The sequence below is a fragment of the Aquila chrysaetos genome, chromosome Z (assembly GCF_900496995.4).
Source record: "Aquila chrysaetos chrysaetos chromosome Z, bAquChr1.4, whole genome shotgun sequence".
Taxonomy (NCBI): domain Eukaryota; kingdom Metazoa; phylum Chordata; class Aves; order Accipitriformes; family Accipitridae; genus Aquila; species Aquila chrysaetos.
Window position 1 is genome coordinate 67,909,118 of NC_044030.1, and position 23,220 is coordinate 67,932,337.

Sequence of the window (23,220 nt, forward strand, 5' to 3'; positions counted from 1 at the left end):
CCCCATCATGTTGCAGTATGTTTATTCTGAATTTTTGTTCTCTACATGCAACATCTAGAACATTCATGAACTTCCCATGCACATGCAAAACTACTGATCTAAATATCATTTAAAGCTTGGGCAAACACTGTACAGTGCTGGGATGCTTTTTTGAACTTGCTGCACCTGTACTTGGGTCACAACAACCCCATGCAATGCTACAGGCTTGGGGAAGAGTGGCTGGAAAGCTGCCTGGCGGAAAAGGGAGTGTTGGTTGACCACTGGCTGAATATGAGCCAGTGGTGTGCCCAGGTGGCCAGGAAGGCCGGTAGCATCCTGGCTTGTACCAGAAATACTGTGGCCAGCAGGACTAGGGAAGTGATTGTCCCCCTGTACTCGGCACTGGTGAGGCCGCACCTCGAGTACTGTGTTCAGTTTTGGGCCCCTCACTACAGGAAAGACATTGAGGTGCTGGAGCGTGTCCAGAGTAGAGCAGTGAAGCTGGTGAAGGGTCTAGAGAACAAGTCCTATGAGGAGTGGCTGAGGGAACTGGGGTTGTTTAGCCTGGAGAAAAGGAGGCTGAGGGGACACCTTATTGCTCTCTACAACTACCTGAGAGGAGGTTGTAGCGAGGTGGGTGCCAGTCTCTTCTCCCAGGTAACAAGTGATAGGATGAGAGAAAATGGCCTCAAGTTGTGCCAGGTGAGGTTTAGATTGGATATTAGGAAAATTTCTTCATTGAAAGGGTTATCAAGCATCGGACCAGGCTGCCCAGGGAAATAGTTGAGTCACCATCCCTGGAGGTATTTAAAAGATGTGTAGATGTGGCACTTAAGGACATGGTTTAGTGGTGGACTTGGCAGTGTTATGTTTACAGTTGGACTTGATCTTACATGTCTTTTCCAACCTGAATGATTCTATGATTCTATACAGTATGGTTGTCCTGCATGCATGCCTTAAGCCTGATGCAGTCAAGGAACTGGAAGAGAGTAAGGCATATGCCTTACCTGTAGTACACTATAATATGTTCATATCATCCAGAGTTTTGGGGTTTTTTTTCTTCTACATCAGCCTATGGACATATTTTCAATAGCTTCTCAGTTCTGCCTCTCTTTAAGCCTTCTCTCACAGCAGCAGTATTCCAGGAACACTCTTATCAAGATCTTCCCATTTTTTGTTTCAGTACAGATGGCCAAAAGTATTCTGAATTTCATGACTTGTTGGAAGGAAGACTGCTTCTGACTTAACCAAAATATGGTGTTTGAAGCAGGTAGCATAACACAGCTACTTGTGACTAATGTAGTGTATTCCTTTGGAGGAACTTTTCAAGTATTAGATGCAGACATTAATTATTAAGGTCACCTGTATTGGTATTTTAAAGAGCACTGCCCTGCACAGCTTATTCTGCAACTCCAGGATCTATTGACATGTTGTCCTATTAAGTCATTTTAATTTGTCTTGCCCTTTCAACATATGCATAAGACCATTGAAATAGTAATTTTTAAAACAACTGAGCTTGTGTAGCTGTGGTAAAATTTGACTACTTTGACAGTTGTTTACACTTAGGATTACCCTTTTGAGTGTACTGCATGTGTGTTTAATCTGCAGTCATTCCTCTTGCAGGGTTGCTCACTATAAAAACCCCTTAATTGCAAGTGAAATAACATGGGATGAGTCAGTATGTGTGACCTACATATATCTATTATCTGCATCACACATCTGTTCCTGTACATATACAATAAGAATATTTTCTGGCATTCAGTTGCTAATCTAAGATAGAGGGAAGAGCTTATGAAAATAAACTCATTTATTAGCAAAAGTATAAACTACTCTAAAACAAACTATGTCCAATGTCAGTTAAGAAACACTGTTGTGTATCAGTGGAAGCAATAATTGTGGATTCTCTAGCTTTATAGGAGGTTTCTAGCACAGGTATTTTACAATCAACAATCAAGCAGATAACGTAACAAAGTTCTGAAATGTGAGGGGGGATATTGTAGATCAGTAAGTAGAGGAATTATATAGGAAGGACAGAGAAGTAGACATGAACTAATTAAAAAAGAAAACAATATGAGACACTGTCCTGAGCTGCTTACCTATTCTAGTGTATGTATTGTATTATACCTGGTAAATACACACAACTCTGGTCCCTTACAAAACCATGGTTGAGAATTGAAGCTTTTGGAAATAGGGAAGAAAAACTATGTTGTTTGTACTGGGTGTGTGTGCTGTAGGGAGCCCTCTTGGATGGGAGCTGTAGTAGCACAAAACTCAGCTTTACAACTTTTGATCAGTGCCTCTCAAATCTTTCTTCCATTTATAGGTTCCTCCTGAAGATACAGCTTCACCGAGAACTTCGTTCAGTGTTCAAGGGCTCAGACCCTACACAGAGTATGTCTTTTCAATTCGTTGCATGAAGGAAGATGGAGTGGGCTACTGGAGTGACTGGAGTGAAGAAAAAACTGGGGTCACAACTGAAGATAGTAAGTAATATATGAAAGTAAGTCACTGACTTTCAAAATGTGTGAGTGCTCAGCAATTTGGCAATAGCCAGCTGAATTGTGTATCCTCGCTTGAGCTATTTGATTACACATGCAACAAAGCTCTCCTGAGTTACTTTCAGTACTGACCAACTTGACCCATGCATTCAAAGGAGCATGATAATAGCTTCCCATAAAGCTAGTCTGCCTATGTGAAAGGATATTTTTTTTTTGGTAGACAGACTGCCTTAGTTTATGAACAACTCAGTGTTTAGGAGACCGTTAGATAAAGTCATAGGTGAACAAGCATCAATAAGTATGAAGCAGAAGATATTAATCATACAGTGTACATAAACTTCTTCACAAATTTAGTGAAGCTGTGATATGAAATAATGTCATATGGGAAGTTTAGCCTTTTATGCACCAAAGCATCTAAACACTCTGGTTTACTCTTAACTTTTCCCAAGTTACATCTTGCGTCCACAACACTTTCTTGCTTGTCACAGCTGTCTCTGCATGGTCTTGTACCCACTTGTTTACAATATGCTGCACACAGTAATCAAGAGTCTTGCTGCTTATTGCTGATCCAGTTGTCACTGTGGGAGGCAGAAGAAAGAGAATGCCATCTGTTAACTGCTGACTTCAAGCAAGGTTGAGTCTCTGTGAAAAATGGTTTTATTTTAGCTGTATTTAATCACAAAAGTCACTGTTTCCTTACAATTTTCTGTCTTGATGACATAATCATTGGAGCTGTCATCTTATAAATCTGGACTTGTAATATCCTGTCCCTTTGCCATAGGGGTGAATGCTGAATTACTGCTATCGTGATGTAATGAGGAAAACTTTTACCAGCATCAGCTCGTTGGGGGCAGTATTTGGATCATGTTTAGTCTTGCACAAAAGGACTTTGCAAGCAGGATATATACAACTTCAAAGTATAAACCAATTACTACTTACAATGTGCAAAAGATAGCAAACCACTAGGTTAAGATTTAGGTTCACAGCCCTGGGGAAAAATTACTGCTGAAGAGCCTCAGTCAAGTATCAGCCTTCGCTGCTTTCTGGAGCAAATCCTCAGCATGGCAAAGTTGCTGCCATGTACCAAATCTGTTCGCACTACAACCAGCTCATCGACTTGACTGGCCTTTGAACTCCTTCTGATGCCCCAGTCAGCTGTTATGGCATTGTCTGTTTCCATTGAACTGTATGTTCTGCAGGTGTGCTGTGTTGCCCTGGACTCCTTCATATTCCTTCAGGACAGTGGCACTGTGGCTGTTACTGCACTTGGTCTCTTCTAAGATCTGTGTCCATTCTATTCAACAGCATGTTTTTTAACTTCATTGACTGCTTCCAGTTGCTCATGAACACATGCATTGCTTGAAATGTGCTGTGACATTAAAGTAACTACAACTCACTGTGTTATGAATTTAATATACTTCACAGCTCATGAAAGTATTTCCCCACTAGAGAGGCTGTCCTGCAAGTTTGTTCTTAAGTAGAGACTGTGCCTTCTGCCACTGAGTTGTGCCAAAACCATTAGTTGAGTATGTTTAGTGTTTTCTGTTACTGATTTTTTTTTTTTGGCTGTTTTGTTTTGCAGCATTTCATGACTTAGCAATTGCTGCAGCAGCTGTAAACCCATAGAAAATAAAGTTGCACAATAACTGAGCAGTAATTATTGGAAAACTGACATTAAAATCATACCCATGCATTTGTTACAGTATGAAAAATCCTGTTCTCAGATAGTGGATTCTTACATTTTCCATTAACAGAACAAAAATACATGCAGTGTATACAAACACAACCTAGACCTATGCATTTGGCCCTTTAATTTGCTCTCCAAATAAAAACCCCAGGCTTTGATATATAACTTTCTGTGGTCTATGTTCCTTTTGTCATTCATCTGAATAGTACCCTTAGACTGAACTGGAACTAATTTAACATCTTTAATAGATGCTTGAGAGGTACTAACTGGTATCTTCTTGAATCTGAACCTCTACTGGTATCAGAACACCCTACATTAGTGTCTTGCTTCTTGCTAAAGGTAAGGAACTAATTTCAGTGTGCAGTAAGCTGTTGAGCAATACCTGTGCTGTTAGTTGTGATACACTGCAAATGTAAATACCGTCTGTCTTCTGCTGGTAGAACGGCATTTTAACAAATTGTTGTAGCTATGCTTCCTAGTGATAACAAAATAGTCACACTTTTTCTGCATTGCTTGTTAATCAGTTTGCTATTGTAGCTATAAGTTGACAGTAAAATAATTTCCTATTCTGAATTTGCTTACAGACAACTTCAGAGGTGTGGTCACCTCTTGCAAATGCCTAGATACAGTTGCAAATTTATAGGATAGTGGGATAACTTAAGTTGGAAAGGAGCTCATGAGGTCCGTAGTTCCCTGATCCTTTTTCTAGCAAGTGTCAGGCTCAAACAAGGGACTTCAGGTTACAATTTTGGCAAAACCTGTATCAAAATTTTATTAATCAATTTTTACTGTACAGTTGCCTATTGCAAATGAAACAAGCAGACGGGGGACACTTAAGTTACTTATACCTTTATTATTGCCCTCAATTATAAAACCAACTTTTAGATGTTGTGCTTTGTCTGAGACTGTTAGACCTGTATCTCAGAAGATTCTACATCCGCTTGCCTGCTGCATTCAAAAGATTTGGTGTTTGTCTCAGTAGCAAGCTACCAAGGTATGGGTGTATTTACCACTACAATATTCAGAAAGGTATACTTCTATATTTCCACTTGATTATGTTTCCAAGTGTTAAGTACTGTAACTATCAAGTGAAATTTCAGCAGAATCCTTAAATGCAAGGGCACAAATATACAACCATAATGCTGAAGACTAATGTAAGCATTCTGGCAATTTTGAAGTCTTTGGCAATTGTTTTACTACGTAATCCTTATCAGGAAACATCTACTTTTTACCTCCAAATAGTGGCTGTAGCCAAGGGTCTTTATATCCAGCAGACCAAGGTTGCTGCATAGCTGTGTATGTTACAATAACATGCACTGTGATTTCTGGGGATTCTAGAATTAGTAAATCACCCTCAAAGGGATTTGTTTTTAAAAGCTTTTTTGTTTTCCTCCTGAATCATCAGTAGCAACAGCATTGGGAATCACTTGCTGATTTCTGACTTTAAAGAGACTTAAACGATGTGGGGATTTTGTCTTGTTTTTCCAGGACCTCAGTTATTATCAGTTAGAAACTCTTCTCTTTCAATTCTAGGGTTATGAGGAGTGAAACTACTTTAGCTTTGTCCCATTTCCATTTAATTTCTACTTTGATAGCCTGGAAGACTGGCTTTGTTTCTGGCCTGTACTTGTCCTACCCCATATGGAGCCAATGAATGGACCTTCTGGTTGTGTGCTTGATACCCAGCAGGGACTCTATTCTTCCTTCTGACTACTACAAATACTTTGTGATATCTGTTTAGCTTCTAAGTCAGCCTGATTTTTTTTTTTTTTAAATGTGCTTTAGCCTTTCCTGCTTGTGTTCTTCCTGGTCTCCTTTCTGTAGTATGCTATCTGTTCCTTAGTGCCTTCAAAGGCACCCTCTTAAGCAGTCCTACTTAGCACAGCATTTCAGTGCATGTGTTTAAACAGAGTTAAACTAATGCAAGTTTCATTGTCAAAACACCACTTTGTGCTTGGAGCTTAACTAACTGCACTGAATCATAAATCCTTCCTTATTAATCCTAATTGAGCTCCCAATAATGAGTTTGGACTGAATTCACATGTCATCTTATATTGGAGAAGTAAGAAAAAGATTACAGTATATACCCTGCCTGTTTAAACAAAATGGAATTTGTGTACATAGTGGCATTGCTTCAGCTCTATGCAAAATTTACTTTCTCTGGGGGAAATACTGTCAAATATTCTTTCGATATTCTAGTCACTTCTTTTCAACTCCTAAGGACGGTATGGTTTTGTTTTCTGTGGTTACTATCTCAACCTGAGCAATGAGGATTTCAGGACTGCCTATGTATTTAGACTGCCTTGCTGTTCTGCTGTGGTGACTGGCTTTGCAAAAATACTGCTATTAGTGATCAAGTACCCAGGCTTTATTTTAACCTCAGAACAAAGGTGTTACAGTGGAAATGAACATAAGGCAGATCATGGTGCATTCATGATCTATATCAGGCAAGATGTATAATTGCTTCTGTTTCATATGAATCAAATCAGGGTACTCAAGATTAAGAGCAAGCTCCCTTTGCCTCAGTTCGCAGTTCTCCTTCCCTCTTGATGTAAAGCATAAGAGACAAGAGGCACACTATAGACTTGATACTGGGTTTTGGAGGTAAAACAGCCAAAAACTCATACTGATTAATATTAAAAAATGCAATAAAAACTCCCAGAGAAAATACAGTCTAGCAAGATTATAAATGTAAATTCATTTTAAGATCATCTTTCTGTTAGGGCTAAGGCCCTAACAAAGGATTGGCCACTTTTTATTGCTTTATGCACTGTAATAGATTGATTCACTACTTTGAAGTGAAACTTGCAGTGGAAACACCACTTGAATTTTTTTACAGTACTGACACCAGAAAGTATTGTAGTATTATACAAAAGTACTGCAGTTCTGTTACCCTTTTTAGCATAAAGGATATAGGAAACTCGGGGAATTCTGGCAGGAGAAATCTGTCTCCTTTTTAACTTTCCTGCACTTTCCTTTTTTCGGTGACTTGATATTGGGGTGGTAGGGAGAGTGTTGGAGTTACAGACCATAGCAGGATTTGCAGCATACAGGTATTCAGGGCTGTGCCTCTGAACACAGGCTGCATGGTGTAGGTTTGGTCATGCTTCACTCAGCACTGTCACCTTCAGCCCATTGTGGCAGAAGCTCAGCATGGTGACTCTCAGTTATTTTGGTACTGTACACTTAGAGCAGAACTGGTGTTTTGTTCATCCCTTCAGGAAATCTTTCCATGCAGGTGTTCCATGTAATATACCAAGCATTACTTGATTTGAGGAACTAAAGAAACGCTTTTGGTATATGTTTTTAATAAAAAAAAGGGGGGGGGGGCATAACCTTCTAATGATAGTCAAAGGATTAATTCAAACGGATTAAATAAAAATACTTCTACTGTTAAGCATTGCTTCTTTCATCAGAACCATCTAAAGGACCAGCCATATGGAGGATCATTGATGCATCTCGCTCACCAGCTTCCTGGACTGTGCATCTGATGTGGAAGGTAAAGCAACATTATAAACTGCAGGAATTGAGCATTCTTTTAAAAACATGAGTTTTTAAGTGGCAAAATTTACCTCAACAAACTCGAGTAGATAGCTGGGATAATACAGGTTTTACTGATACAAGAAGTGACTTCAGTATTATTATAATAACAGCATAGATGTAAAGGCCATCAGTTAACTGACACACATCTGTGATCCAGAGTATACAGAATCCACTTCCAGATTCCTGACTTGCTGTCCTGAGGAGTCTGTGGAATTGGAAACTTTCACTTGAGCAAAGTAAACCTTCATGTTATGCCTCCTGCTGTATTCTAAAACTGGTAACACTGTCTGGATGGGGATACTCCAGCTGCAAAATCCATTAAGCCTAGAGACATTCCAGAGGCCAAACTTATTAAATACAGCACCGTACATTTGCATGCAGTAGGCTGCTGTGTCTCATTGGCTGATTAGTCCAAAGCTGAGAAAGTGAATGCAATTATGGTCAGTCCCCATCTCCTGCTTTCTTTTGGTCCATGAACTGACGCATTTGATCTAGCTGTCTCTTTATTATTACTTTTCCCCTATTACTAGGTTTCTTATGTGAAGTTACATGTATATTGATATGGCATCATTTTCTGATGTAACTCGTATGCCACGTGCCACTTCTGACATTATTTAGTTTGGAACTGGAGAACTGGTGCTACTTCACAGTTTCAACAGTTTTCTCCTAAGTTATCTGAAAACTAATACTTTTACACAGACATATTATTTTTCTGTGTTATTAGATAACAGAAACAAGTATTTTACCATGTGTAATAAGAGAACTACTCAGGCTGTTTTGAATTCGGGTTCAACACAGCTTAAGATGTGAGATTCCTTTTATGTCATTGTGTTGTAAAGTCACATGAAATGGCGGTTTTATCAACACGTGTTCTGCAGTCTTTACTGAATAGCTTTTATTAAACTATTAGGTAGGATTGTGAGCCAAGAAAAAGAGGATTTAAACCAGAAATCATTCTGGAAGTTACTGCTTTCTAGAAATGAACATGGGTTATTTGCGCTTTCCTTAAATATACAGCTGTTTGATCTACGTAACTTGTCTTGCTCTCTGATTTTAAATTACGCATCAAAGACAATAAAAGTTAAGTCACATTTATTCACTACCAGTATAATCAAAGATGTGTTTCTAACAGGCATTGGAGCCATTTGAAGCCAGTGGAGTAATCTTGTACTATGAAGTGACTGTCAGAGCTAAATCATCTCTCTCCAGTCCACCAGAGAAATACAATGTCAATACCACCAACCTTACATTAAAGCTGCCAAATGGAACTTATGAAGTGACTGTGATTGCCCATAACAGAGTTGGGGCATCCCCTCCATCAGTTTTACTTATCCCAGCAAGTAATACAAAAGGTTAGTGTCCTAGCAATATCTGTTTCAAATGCATCTGCATCGCTTTTGTTGTAAAAAATCTTCAGTGTTGTAAAATTATACCATTTACGTGGACACATAATTAAAGTATTACTGAATGTATCTGCAGTCTTAACACCTTAAAATTATGCCACCACTTGTATACTAGGGAACGTGCGGGTTTATATACCCACAGCCTCATTTGAAGTTATGTGTGCTATTTTGCTGTTCTTTTTGATCCTTAGACCTACTGTGCACTATAGTCCCTGTTGTTTCTTTTCTTAGTATAGTGGGCATTTTTGTTTTCTCTTTAAAAAATCAGAGGGTTGGGGAAGCAAGCATCCTTTACTTCATGTATATACCATCTCACCATTGCTCTCCCTTCTGCTTTCTGATCACACCCCCCCCCCCTTTCTTCTCTTGTCCCTGTCTTTCTCACAGTTCCAGTATCTTGCCCAGTTGCCTTATCTGCTTCCCCTGTTTCCCTACTGTTCATGTTCCTTTTTAAGTTCCTTTCACTGTGCAGTAGCAGTAACTACAGGCTGGTTTCTCCTTACTTCCAGCCTCCTCTTAGACAATCTGAACACAAGCAGGACAGGAAGCAAAAAATAAGTATATAGACAGATGCTGCTTTTAGTGTAAACACCAAGGGAGAGCCACAGGTTCTAAAACTATTAGGTGAACTAATTAAGGGTATGTTCCAAACAGAGTAGCATTGCAGTGAGAAGCATTTGGTAAGGTACATGAGTGTGAGGATTAGAATGGGAATTTAGAAGTGTCTCAAGGTTTGATTTGTCTCTGAAATACCTTGACCCCTTCTTTTGGAAGAAACATAATATCTCTTTACTGTCCAATAAGGCAACTTACTGTGAGGCTAATTTCCAGTTTTCAAGTAGCTTAATACTGCTTATTTTGGATCTCTGATATAAAGATTCAGATGTAAGCTTCCAAATTTCAGAAAATGGCTTTTACATTTACTTAGGTTCTGTCAAATTGTCACCATTACAATAGCACAGAAGTATCCACATTTGACAAAATAGCTATTGTTATGAATATCTAGTGGACGAACTGTCAGTATTTATCACTTTTCTGTTTTCTTGCATCACAGCTCCTGTGAAGAATGTTAGAACACTACCTAAAGATGGCAAGTTGTGGGTAGGGTGGACTGCTCCTAACAGTTATATTCTTAAATATGTGATCGAATGGTGTCTGGTGTCCAACAGCTCAGACTGCACTATAGAATGGCAGAACGAACCAGGAAATATTCAAGGAACATATTTAAAAGGTATTTAGCTCGTAAGTCTACAAATACTTTGTAGAACACTTTAAAAACCTAATAAGTATTCTCAAAGGGAGGGATGAACTTTTGTGAAGTCCGTTTATTAAATTTAACATTTGAAAGTGAACCATTATATTGTTCCTTTAGTTAATATTTTGGAGCAGTATATCAATGAACTCTAGAAAGTCAGCTGCATTAGATACGAGTGCATTTAATAAAACAGCCAAAACCCAGAACCCTGTATCTGAAGTAAATGAGAAGGATGGTGAAGAATTTGACTGTCTGTGAAACAACACATTTTAAATTTCCTTTATTAGGTGATATAAAGCCATTCAAGTGTTACTTGATAACTGTTTACCCTCTATATGCTGATGGTCAAGGAAGTGGACAGTCTGTGAAGGCTTATCTTCAGCAGGATCGTAAGTACAAAATGGTTATCTTGGAGCACATAAACTGACTTTCTTGACTAAAAATAATGAGACCTTTGCTTTAATGTGGACTATGTAGTGAAAAATGGTCTTCCACTTGAGGGTCATCTGACGTAATTGATCTTGTCCCTTCTATTAACATCCATTCTGCTTCTTTACAGTATTTAACAGTGTCCTGGTTTCAGCTGGGATAGAGTTAATTGTCTTCCTAGTAGCTGGTATGGTGCTATGTTTTGAGTTCAGTATGCGAAGAATGTTGATAACACTGATGATCTCAGTTGTTGCTAAGTAGTGTTTAGACTAAAGTCAAGGATTTTTCAGCTTCTCATGCCCAGCCAGCAAGAAAGCTGGAGGGGCACAAGAAGTTGGCACAAGACACAGCCAGGGCAGCTGACCCAAAGTGGCCAACGGGGTATTCCATACCATGTGGTGTCATGTCTAGTATAGGAACTGGGGGGAGTGGGGGCAGGGGATCGCTGCTCAGGGATTAACTGGGTGTCGATCGACAGGTGGTAAGCAATTGCACTGCGTGTCATTTGTACAGTCCAATCCTTTTATTATTGCTGTTGTCATTTTATTAGTGTTATCATTATCATTATTAGTTTCTTCTTTTCTGTTCTATTAAACCATTCTTATCTCAACCCATGAGTTTTACTTTTCCTGATTTTTCTCCCCCATCCCACTGGGTGGGGGGGAGTGAGTGAGCAGCTGTGTGGTGCTTAGTTTGCTGGCTGGGGTTAAACCATGACACACAGACATCTGTGGCTGACTCCTTCCCTTTTTCCAACCTTTATCAGATAATTTGGCTTGAGTTTGTTATTTTATTGGTATACTAATATTTCCATACTGACTTATTTTAAATTCCAAGTATAAAGCCAAGACTAATTAACTTCAGATGACAATTTCACGTGATCTGCTGATTACTGTTTTTCATATCTTTTTTTCCTGGAGGTTTCTCTTTTAAAACACCTTTGGAGTTGCTGTGTTGTCTGAAAATAATGCTTTGCAGATGAGTTAGTCTAGCTATTCCATTTAAGTTTTTATGCAGGAGCAACTTGGTGCTCATTAATACACTGGTTCTGTGGATGTGAAGGTGCCCAACAGAAACTAATCTTCACCTCCCATTACAGGTCCTTCAAAAGGACCAACCGTTCAGACAAAAAAAGTAGGAAAAGCTGAAGCTGTTCTGACATGGAACCATCTCACAGTGGATGAACAAAATGGATTTATCAGAAGTTACACCATATTTTACAAAACTATTGATGGAAATGAAACAGGTAACAAAGCAGAGCAGTGTTTTGTGGCATTGAAGTATTCCATCTGTCTCCTTCCTAATACATGTTCCTGAAAAAAAGATACAGAATCAAGTGTGGCTGATAGTCTGTTCTGATGACATAAAGCTGATGTTTGAGGCATAGCTCTCCTCCATACTGAACAGAAAAGTCACTAATAAAGAATTCAGAACATTCAGTCTGTGTGTAACAGGGCACTGAGTTTAGTTTCTGAAAGCTGATTTGTGGGTATTGTGCTCCCATCTTTCTACCTAAATACAGGATAAGATGGTGGTGTTGCAAGATTAAGCTAGACCATTCGAGCTGTAAAGGAATTGATTGCATTCAACTATGATAAAGCCTTAAAAAAAAGTGTGTGTGGGGGGGTAATCCTCCTGGAGCTCTAGATCAATGCATTACTGATGTAAAACATATCGTTTGAAGTGCATTTTAGTTCTCAGTAGTGTGTATGACTTGCAGGCATAAGACTGGGAGCTAGCACTATCAAAAGCTTATACTCTTTAGATTTGCTTAAATTGGAAGGCCCGTTTACTTATGCCTACCCTACTTCTTGTTGTTTCTAGTTAACCATGTTTTTTCTAGTTAGTGGCTAGCTATTTCTAGTTAGCCACGTATTCTGCTTATTGGAGACCTTTAAGCTTCAACTTCACTACTAGTTCAGTTGGTAGCTATGCTCTGAGGAAAAAAAAAAAAAACCACAGGAAATTAGCACATAAAATACCATCAAGAAAGAGACTAAATTCAAACATTTGAACAGAAGCAAATGAATCTCAGCATTTCTTGTACAAGTTTAGTCTTTCTGTCAGCTCTATTTTCCATACAGCCATGCGTTCTAGTAAAACTATCTTGTACAACTGAAGACATGATGTCCTAATGCTACTGTGTTTGTGGAGATCTAATAAATTGTATGGAAAAGTAGTATAAATTTTTTCTTCTCTTTAGCTGTGACAGTGGATCCTTCCAAGACAGAGTATACCCTTTCTTCTCTAACCAGTGACACACTGTATACGGTGCGGATGATGGCATACACAGATGAAGGAGGCAGGAGTGGTCCCGATTTTACATTTACTACACAAAAATTTGGTAAGGCAGAGAAGTAATGTTGCAACAGTATAGCAAGGCTGTGTGTAAGATCTGATAGGAGGGGAAGATGATTTAATTTAAAAGAAAAAAGTTTCAGTCACAGTCATACTCACAAGGTGTGTGATATCCACGTAGCCTATCTAGTACTCAATCACAAAGAGGTAGTTTAGTCAGGATTTCTTCTGACTGTACAGAGGACAAGCTGTCCTCTGCAGGTCCCCTGGATTGCTCTTTTATGTTGGCAAACATGCTGGTTTGGGAAGTGTTTTGTGTATACTTTAGGTTGAAGTATTCTTTTGCCCCAACTTTGTGTGAGTCTTTGGGATTTACTCAGTGCCCTTGTCTTCTCCTCTGGTGTCTGATGGCTCCTACCATGGTCTTAAAGAGTCCAGAGTCTTTGTTTTAATCTGAAAGTAGGTTGGCCTTTATTATCCTGATACATGGGTGTCATGAGAAGCTGCAGAGGTGTGCTGGGATCTTGATGTGCTAATCTAGGTGCCAGTCAGCACGTGCCATTCTTACAGCCCTTCCTCAGGTTCCACATACTCATTAATATCACTATTAAGGTTGCTACAGTTCTCTACTGAGACTCATTTTGAAGAGTTAAATTTATTGTATGTTCAGCTTCAGAGAGTGCTTCCTGTTTGTAATGGTGAGAGCAAAAACATTAACCAAACTTAGCTGTGGAAAGCACTTCTTTAGGTTCAGCGGGTTTGGGGTTTTTTTCTGTATGATGTTGCTCTTCTCTAAGCATTCTGTAAGGTTTACTTAATGTGTATAGCATTGGAAGGAATACATAACAGTAATGCAGCCTTAAGTGCAGGCAGAGGATGTTTCCATGTACAGAATAAACTGATGGATGACTAGTGACTTTGCTTACATTACTTACTTGACCATGATGTTGTTATGGCAGCCAGGAGGCCACTGAAACACCTGGACCACAGATTAATTCAGATAGATGTTACTGTCATATCTGTTCAAACTGTAAAATTACTTGCTCCATCAGTATTACAGCTTCTAGAGCAACGTGTGGTTTTTGTTGGTGCAAGGCATTAGACTGTTGGGAGAGAGCTTTTCATGTTTTCACCAACAGGCTGTCTTCATATGGTGAAAAGGTTCTTCTGAAGGTGAAGCTTAAGACTGAGCCCTGTGGGTGTGTTCAGTTTCAGATTCTCCCTGTCACTTTGGGAATGTATGCTGCTGCTGAGTTCCTTAAATGCCAAAGTGGGCTATAACTGCTTCTCTTCATTTTCTTCAGGGAAAGGAGAAATTGAAGCCATAGTTGTACCTGTGTGTCTAGCATTCCTGTTGATTGTGCTCCTTGGAGTTTTGTTCTGCTTCAACAAACGTGACTTGTAAGTATAAATGTAGTCTTTCTCTTATACTTCTGATATTTTTGGGCATAACAGATGTGGCAATAATTCAATACAAACAAGTAAATATTCTGCAGTTAGATCAGAAAAAGAAGGTAAAACATGCATACATTGATTGCTGATAAACATTTTTGTGTTTTCCTTGAGAAATCAGGGCATCTTCTGGTACTAATTTCTTGCTGTTAAGGATTAGCACTCAAACTAAATGTTCCATGACTCAATCCTGCAAGGAAATTCCTGCTTTTCTTGTTAGACTTGGTCAGGATTAGGTTTGTTGGGTTTTGATTGGGACATACTGTCTGTGTTGTTTTCTAAGTTGTCATATGAGTGTGAAATGATGGTCCCTAGTTTGTGAAGCACAGAGGATCTCTTTTCTGGCTGTATTTGAGCTATTTAATTAGTGTTAGCAAACTCTACACTTCACAGCCAAAAAGATTAGGCTAACATCTTACTTACCTTGCATAACCTCAGTCAAACTTCGTGCCTATTTACTGTCTGCTGGGAAACATCGTGCCTCCTCCTGTTCCCTCTATGCCAGAGCTCTTGTGTGGCTTTAGCTGAGAGCGTATTGCTGAAGTGTTTTCCCTGGCAAGGAGTAGCACCTCTCCCATGTCCATACCCCCTGCAGTCAACTATCTTTTCTTTCTAATTAAAGACATTATTTTGTGCCCTTTTCCTTCTGATCTCCCTGCTGCTCCTAAAATCAGTTCTTAATGGACATCAGTTGAAAAGCCCATCTTGCAACCTTCTTCACAGTTCTTCTACAGAGGATCTGGTGTTGGAGCCTCTTTGTAAAAAGCAGGATAGATGTATCAGTTCCGAAGTTAGTTTGGTTGGATGTGATTTATCTACAGAAACTTCTATTGTTAAGTAACAGTTACTACATTTTTAAGAGTTCAGAGTTAGAAAAGACCAAGCAAGTTTTTCTTCAAATATTTTCACTTTATTTTTATCTGTGAAGTTGGCTTAGATTTTGACAGCTGTGATATAGTTATCTTCAAGAAACAACAGTGTATTTTTATACTGACATGCATCATAGACTTTACCTAAATAATTGCTGTGTAGATTCTAGAGTGCTGTAAATTTGAAAATCCCTCACTAACAGTTACCATTGGTTGGTTTGCCTTGTGTTGGATGGCTACGTCTGATGTGTGGAAGAGCTGTAAGTACAGTGCTGTGTTTGGCTAAGTAGTACAGCTTTCTACAAAGATATAAAGAAGTGCAGGAAGCATTCCTATTTGGAAATAAATACTCTTGCAGAATTCCTATGTAAGGGAGTGGTGTCCTGGATTATGCAGTACTTCCTATCAACTTAGGAATTTGGGGAGTGCATCTTGCAATTTTATTCTGTTTTTAATCCTTTACAGAATTAAAAAGCATATCTGGCCTATTGTCCCTGATCCATCCAAGAGTAACATTGCCCAGTGGTCTCCTCAAGTTCCAGCTAAGGTAATACTCATCCTTCTGCATCTTGTATCTTCCTAGTCCACAAGGTTCCCAATAAACCAACCAGTGGGAGACTTCTGTCTTCTAGCACACATGGATTTCAAGGAAAAAAAACCTGGAAAAAAAACAGTTTCATGACACTGTGATACGATATATTTAGAAGACTTTATTGCATCAATAGATTCAGCATTAGAAATACATGGCCCTTAGCACAATTTCACAGCATAGAGCAGGCTTTAATATTGTGAATTACCTTCAGTTTACTAATTGGAAATGTCAAGTCCTAATTATTTTACTTATTCATGGGAGATCGGGAGTAAGTAAACAGAATTCATGATTCCCATTCTTAAAACCCTGAAGTGACTTGTTTGTACAGTTAAGTCATGAATGAGAGGGAAAGCTCTAAGAGTTCCTCATGGGTGAGGAGATCTATGCCCCATGTGCGGTGAATGACATAGCAAATTCTGTTTGATAAACTGTGGCTAACTTCTATGAAGAAGTGCTGTGATGTTGAATACGTTATTGGAGTAACGTATGTATGGCTCTCAATATAGAATGCTCCTGTGCTGCATAGCAAATGGTTCTGTGTTTACGGCTCTTAAGAATAATTAAAATTAGAGCAAAGCTTGCACACCCACTATGGTTCTAGAGCAGCTGCATAATTAAGACTTCATAATGGAAACAAAGCTACATCCTTCATTTTTTAACAGATACTTTGGAGATATTGCCAAACTCAGTAAGAAGACTTACATGAATAAATTCAAAACAATTACAGAATAAAAATGCAGATATTTAATGGGGTTTTGATTTTTAACATAACCTTCCTCTTAGGCAACATCCATCTCTTTCTTTCAGCATAACTTTAGTTCCAAAGATCAGATGTACCCAGAAGGCAGCTTTACAGATGTAAGCGTCGTAGAAATAGAAGCTGATGACAAGAAGTCTTTTTCAGAACAAGATCTAAAACCCTTTGACTTGCTTAAAAAGGAAAAAAGTACTTCAGAAGGGCACAGCAGTGGTATTGGAGGATCCTCGTGCATGTCTTCTCCTAGGCAAAGTGTCTCTGACAGTGACGAAGGTGAAACTACACAAAACACTTCAAGCACTGTACAGTATTCAACTGTAGTACTTAATGGCTACAGAGACCAAACACCTGTACAAGTCTTTTCAAGGTCTGAGTCAACTCAGCCACTGCTAGATTCAGAAGAGAGGTCAGAGGATCATGCTGGAGGAAGTGACAGTACAACACAGAGGCAGCAGTATTTCAAACAAAATGGGGGTCAGGATGAAACCAACACAGACAGGCCATGCTTTGAAAGAACAAAGCAAATTACTCCTGCTAATGAGGGGGATCTTGTTGGATTTGCACAACTGCAGATCTCAGGTCAGAGTTCACAGCTGTTGGGCCTTGGGCTGGAAAAAAATACCCAGGAAGCTGCTCTCTTAGGTGTTTTACAGACAAGTACTGAAGGACAAACTGTGAGACCTGAAACAGTGGAAGGAAATCCACTGTCAGTTGATGAAATGCCAAAAAGTTACCTCCCACAGACTGAGAGACAAGGGGGCTATATGCCTCAGTGAGAGAAGAGACTGGCTCTATTTAGGCCTTCATTAGTGCCTGTTCACACTTTCTCCTGTGTTTCTGATAAATTAAGCTAGGTATATTTATCTGAATGCAGATAGAAATATTGAAATTCAAGTGAAGAGTAATTTGACAAAGTACAATAAGGACTGTGTTTTTGTGGAAAATTTGCAGTCCAGACCTACTGGAGACTTACTTTTATGCACTACATAAAATCTTATGTCTGAATAGCTGAACAAGGCCTTTGTGCTACCTTGGATTTTTTGTGTATTATCAGATTTACACATGATTGAAAATGGCAAGTTTCAATTAATCACATTGGCCAATAGACCTCCTAGAAGAAATACTTTGATTTGTGACAGCGTACAAGCCTAAAAAGCCAGCTTTAGTTGCTTGGAGCATCTTCGTGTAAGACTGAAGCTTAGTATTCTAACATGGAAGAATACTTGTCATATACTTTTCAGTAGCTTGACTGACTTTCTGAATTTTGACTTGGCCCAGTGTCTCAAGTTTCCAGCTTATTAGACATGCAAATCATGTTCACCCCAGTTTAAAAATTACAAAAATGAAATAGAACTTGCTATGGTGTGCAAATAAGAAGACATGATTGCTTGACTCTGAATACTACTATAGTAATTGATATTCTGCCTACATTTAGATATGTGTGCACATGAACTATATAATAATTTGACCTAAAAATGTGCCTTGCAACTTGATGCACAGCAGTTCAGTCTCATGTTCAAAAGTTTAAAAATCCAGATGAAAAAACAGATTATTTAAAGTCTTTTTTTACCCAAATCGCTGTCTGATTATACCATACCTCTCTGCTCATATAAATTGCCTCTGTTTAATACGTGCACCTTTGCTGTATACGTCTTGAGAGGCAAGTAATGAGCTGTAAGTTTTTATCTTTTTTCTAACTGCTCAGAAGAAAGGGAGTATGACCTTCATCCTACCTTGACTACAATGATTAGTGTGCTGTAATGTCACTGCTCATGCCGCAGGACCTCCTTGAAACTGAAAGCAGTAAAAAACCAAAGCACTGAAGTCATTGAAGGTCTCAGAAGAAAAAACAAAACCTATACCCTGAATTTGAATGTTACTGGTAGTATGTATGTATTAGCAATCATGAGCCACAAATGACACTTAAGTGGTTGTTAAAATTCTGTACTTTTTTCCTTACGTCTCAATTTTCCCCTGTTCATAGACTTTGCATTTTATTGAAGAAGATACATTTCTTGGAGACTGTCTCTACCAGGGTTTAAAGAAAAATGAAATTACATTAAAATAAACCCCTTCTCCAATGATAACTAGAAATTTTATGGCACTCTTGTAAAGATTTTTTTTTTTTAACCTTAACTTAGTCTAGTCAGCTTTCTAATCTGACACTAGTAAGACCTTAATTTGAAACACTAAATGCTGTGTTGTGAGAATAAAACAAAGGTTTTATTTCTCCTTCAGCAAAGAACTATGTATTTAAGACCACCTGAAACCTTTTTTGCTGTGACCTCTGGTGCTGCTGTTCTGCAGAGCAGTTGCTAAAGGCCCTGGAAAGGCAGGTGTCTATCATTTCAACTTCCCTTGTCCTTGTCTGCCAGCTTGCATGGAAGGACAGGTATACGTATAAATGTCCACATGTGTCTTCTGCTTCTGTTAAAAAAAAAATTCAATGCTAAAGTAAATTCATAAGATTACCTCTTGAAGTCTGGACTATTTAAAACAGATAAAGAATGCAGAATCTTTAATAACATTTCAGTATTCTACAGTTCCTTTCTCCCAACAGTATTTTTTGTATTGGCACTTTTTTAAACTAAAAGGCTATGTTGCAGCTTACTATAACTACACCTTTCTTCAAATCAGTCCCCTTCCTTTTCTCCCCACTCCACCCCAGCACCTTCAAACTCCGTCTCACAGGGCAAGGGCATAATGAAGAGCATGTTGTCATGAGACAGCAGAGACTGTCTTTTGTTTTTTCAGAGGCTGAAGGAGCATTCCTTTGTCAGAACACATTCCTCTTGGAAAATAATAGTTACTTTACTGGGGAATGAGTTGTCTTCTCTATGCAAACTTCATAGTGCCTGTAGAAACCATAAGTAAAAGGGAAGTCTCTGAGTGGTTTGCATGCATATTAGAACTGCCCTGCAGTCATGTGCATCTAATCCACCTCTGGCTCATCTCTGAAATACTGTGGGCCACAACCTGGCTACTAAGTATGAACATTGCTTCAAATGCCTGAATGTTTTCAAAAACACACTGATGATTTAGTTTTGGGGATTTTTTTTTATTGTTGTTTTGTGATCCAGTGATAGTAACTTTTGATAGTATAGTATATATCATATTTGAGGGACAACTTCAGTTGTTCCTGAAGTTGCTATTTCCCTTTCTGTTGTGTAAAGGGAAGGCATTTTGTTCTCTCTGTTGCTGTTAATCATGGACCATTTCCAATGTTAAACAGCATGAACAGATTTGTATTTTTAAAGGTCTGTGCTAACAAGAGTTCTGGCCTGTCACTTCTGGCATCTTTCTTTCTTTGTGGGCCAGTGGTAATAAACTCACAGAGTTGTACAGGAGTGTAGCCTAGAGAGAATTCTGTCTGTCTGGTAGAGTTGTACCCTGTCTTTAAGGCTTGTGCATTTATCTAGGGCTAAAACATTAAAGACTAAGCAGGAGATACTGGTGGGTGAACAGCTTGTAGAAGCCACAATACATATAAAGAACAGGTTTACAGCTTGTTCATAAACCTGTGTGCCAAATATTATATCATGCAGTGTTCAGAGTTTAACTTGATTTTGTACTTTGGATCATAACTATCTAATTGTATCAAACAGTTGCATACAGGTTTTTAGAGTGTCTGTAATGTAATTAGAGCAATCCACTGAAATTCGCTGAACTTGACCCTAACACAGTCATTAAAGAAAAAGCTCTCTCCTCCCCGCCCCCCCCCCGCCCCAATAATTGTGGTGCACTTTACAAAATAAAGGCATTATTAAAATAAAATCACACTTCACTATTGATACTTTCATGTCCATGTTGTTTTCCTGGACTGGAATTTTTCAGGTAGGGGTGGGAGAATACTTGTAAAGACCTTGTTACTTTGGTGGCAGGAAAGGGAAGCCAGTAGAAATATAAAGTATTTTTCCTGTATTAGCATATTTGAAATATCTCTTAAGTGCAGGCAGGCTAACTGCTCCTCTGTTTACAAGGAAAGTGAATATTTTTATCTCTGTAGTTCTGTTGTGGTGGTTTTCTGAGGTGTGTTGGCTTGCTTTCAGGGCAGTTAGTCTGGGACTGTCCTCTCTCACAGTAGTGAAAGTCTTGGCATTATGTTTCATATGCCCTACTGTAGTAAACTAAAGCCTTAACCTGGCAGTGCAAAGCACAGCAGAGCAAAAGGTTTTCTAAACTTTGCTCTGGAGTGTTTGTGACAAGCATGTGCCTGCCTGTGCTACAGCATCCTAGCAAAATGCTTATTATCAGGACTGGAAAAAACTTTGGCCCTGGGAGGAGGAGGGAGTTTGCATGTGAGGGCCAAGTCCTGTTCTTGGGCACTGGAGGAGCATGGGCAGATGGTTAAAACTTTCATTAGCGTGCCTAGTATATGGGAATCAGCATGCTGATTAAACTTCAGTAACTGAATTTGTTTCATTAGTGCCAGGTCTTGAATATCCAAGACTCACATCAATATATGCTGTTGTAGTATTGACTTAACAGTGGGATCTGAAACTCCAAAGACTGTAAAATTGTTAATAGTCAGCCCCTGCTCCAGGACATACACATTTTAAATTCTAATTTGTGTGTTAAATGGGACTAAATATACTAGTTTATTTTCCCTGGGACAGTTGTTGTAATTGAGATTAACTGTTACTTGGTTACATTCCTTTAACTATGTTTAAAAGTTCTGCTGACTGATGAATTGTAAAACTTCATTAATCCCTTGTAACCTCATCTGGTTGCTAGGATGGATACATATAGCATTTTAAATTCCAGGAGTTGCATTTAATGTTCTCTGGAAGCAGTTTATAACAAATATGTTGAGTCTTTTGTCATGAAACAGCTATTCGGGAATTACAGCCAACCCCACAGTCTTCAGCTTAGCTCTTGATCCAGAAAACTGCAGTAAAGTGGAGGTATAAGTGCAAAAGTCTGGAGAAGGGTAAAATTAAGTATCTTCCACTGGACTCACAAATTCCCATTTCTCTTCCCTCTTCCTTAGAAGTGAAAGGGTCAGTTAAAAAAAAAAAAAAAAAAAAAAGCATGTGTGTTTGCTTTCACTGTTGTTTCCTTTGTAGTATTTGTGCAATCTGAGCCATTCCTAAAAATGAAAGCAGTGCTGACTTAATGCTCAAGGATGCGTTTTTAAGGCCACAAGATTTGATACAAACAAATTTAAAATCAATGACTAAGGGCCAGATCTCAACAATTGTCCACTTCCACCCACCCCATAATTTTAGCGCAGAGAGTGGGTGGGCAGTAAGTTCCTCCCAGAATGCAGCCTTAGCCAGTACTTGTGTTCATTTGCAAAGACAACCATGAAGGGGATATATGCAATAAAGTCACTGATACTCTGCAGAAGCACACTTCTGTAACAATAGATGAAAAACACGTATGGCACAACTGTCGACGGATGGCTGGAAAGCTCCATGTCCTCCTGCTCAGACCAAAGCGTCTTCTGTGCTCCGCACCAGCTGTTCTTCTCCGGCAACTGCAGGCGTGGTGGATGAGCATTCTCTGCAGTGTTGAAACTGGTAGCACCTATTGCTTTTCTTCATATCAAAGCACATTCGTTAATGGATCCAGTCGACTTGCCGCGTTTTTTTAACACACCAGTCTTGTTTACAGTGTCACATACAGCCTGACACTTCGATGCAGCGATGGATTGTCTAGTAACCACATGCTTTTATTTGGGGTTAAGGAGTCTGTGGTCAAGGTTACTGGTCACCGAATGTTGCTGTGCTGATATATGCATCTACGTAGGCGGAGGCATGGGACACAGGGACAGACATACTAACAAGGAAAGTGCCTTGATGCTGGATTGGATGGCTAGTGAATGTAAACATTAAGTCAAATTTTACTATGTATTTAAAGTAAGTATGGCTGATTAAGCTACTGGTAATTTGAATGCCAGCTTTAAAGGGCTTGCATACTCCAGCCAGAGGTTAAACTTGTAAATTGCTGCATAAGCTGTCTCTGTATGGAAATGTGTTTTAATACCAGTACACTATCTTCATTCTTTTGCAAGCTGCATGCTTATTGTCATATAAACTCTGCTTTCTACAATTTACTTTATGGTCAGTTTGAATGTCTTCCTCTGTTACCCAACTGAGCCTGAATGTTGCATTTGTCTAGTACATAATATGCGAAAAGAAAACAAAACAAAATTCTATACCTACCTTGTGTGCTGGAGTTGGTGTTTTGTAAGGCTGACTTAAGTAGTAACCACAGAAGGAGAAGAGTCTGGGCAGTATGTAATAGGCAAGAAATGGAGACACATTCCCTGAGAGAGACATGACTGTGGTATACCAGGACAGAAGGCTACCGAGCTGGGTCTATGGGCAAGTTCAGCAGGAGGTGAATGTTCTTCAGTGCTCCCTTTGTAATTGCTCCTGTAAATAGGTGTCAGCTGTGACTGGCTGACCTTGGTGGTGAGACAGCTTACCCTCCCAGGGACCTGGCTCTGTTCC

At 39.0% G+C, this 23,220-nt stretch overlaps 1 protein-coding gene across 3 annotated transcripts in view; it reads left to right on the top strand.

Moving 5' to 3' along the window:
- IL6ST (interleukin 6 cytokine family signal transducer) overlaps positions 1 to 22,928 on the top strand; it is a 36,334-nt gene extending 13,406 nt beyond the window's left edge. For all 3 annotated transcript variants that reach the window (XM_041120615.1, XM_030005467.1, XM_041120614.1), the window contains exons 7-16: positions 2,303 to 2,462; positions 7,581 to 7,663; positions 8,840 to 9,059; positions 10,165 to 10,341; positions 10,653 to 10,754; positions 11,894 to 12,040; positions 12,998 to 13,138; positions 14,397 to 14,493; positions 15,879 to 15,960; positions 16,813 to 22,928. In XM_041120615.1, the coding sequence (XP_040976549.1) occupies positions 2,303 to 2,462; positions 7,581 to 7,663; positions 8,840 to 9,059; positions 10,165 to 10,341; positions 10,653 to 10,754; positions 11,894 to 12,040; positions 12,998 to 13,138; positions 14,397 to 14,493; positions 15,879 to 15,960; positions 16,813 to 17,538 (1,935 nt within the window). In that variant the 3' untranslated portion in view covers positions 17,539 to 22,928. The remainder of the gene's footprint in view (positions 1 to 2,302; positions 2,463 to 7,580; positions 7,664 to 8,839; positions 9,060 to 10,164; positions 10,342 to 10,652; positions 10,755 to 11,893; positions 12,041 to 12,997; positions 13,139 to 14,396; positions 14,494 to 15,878; positions 15,961 to 16,812) is intronic.
- Positions 22,929 to 23,220: the final 292 nt, after the last annotated feature.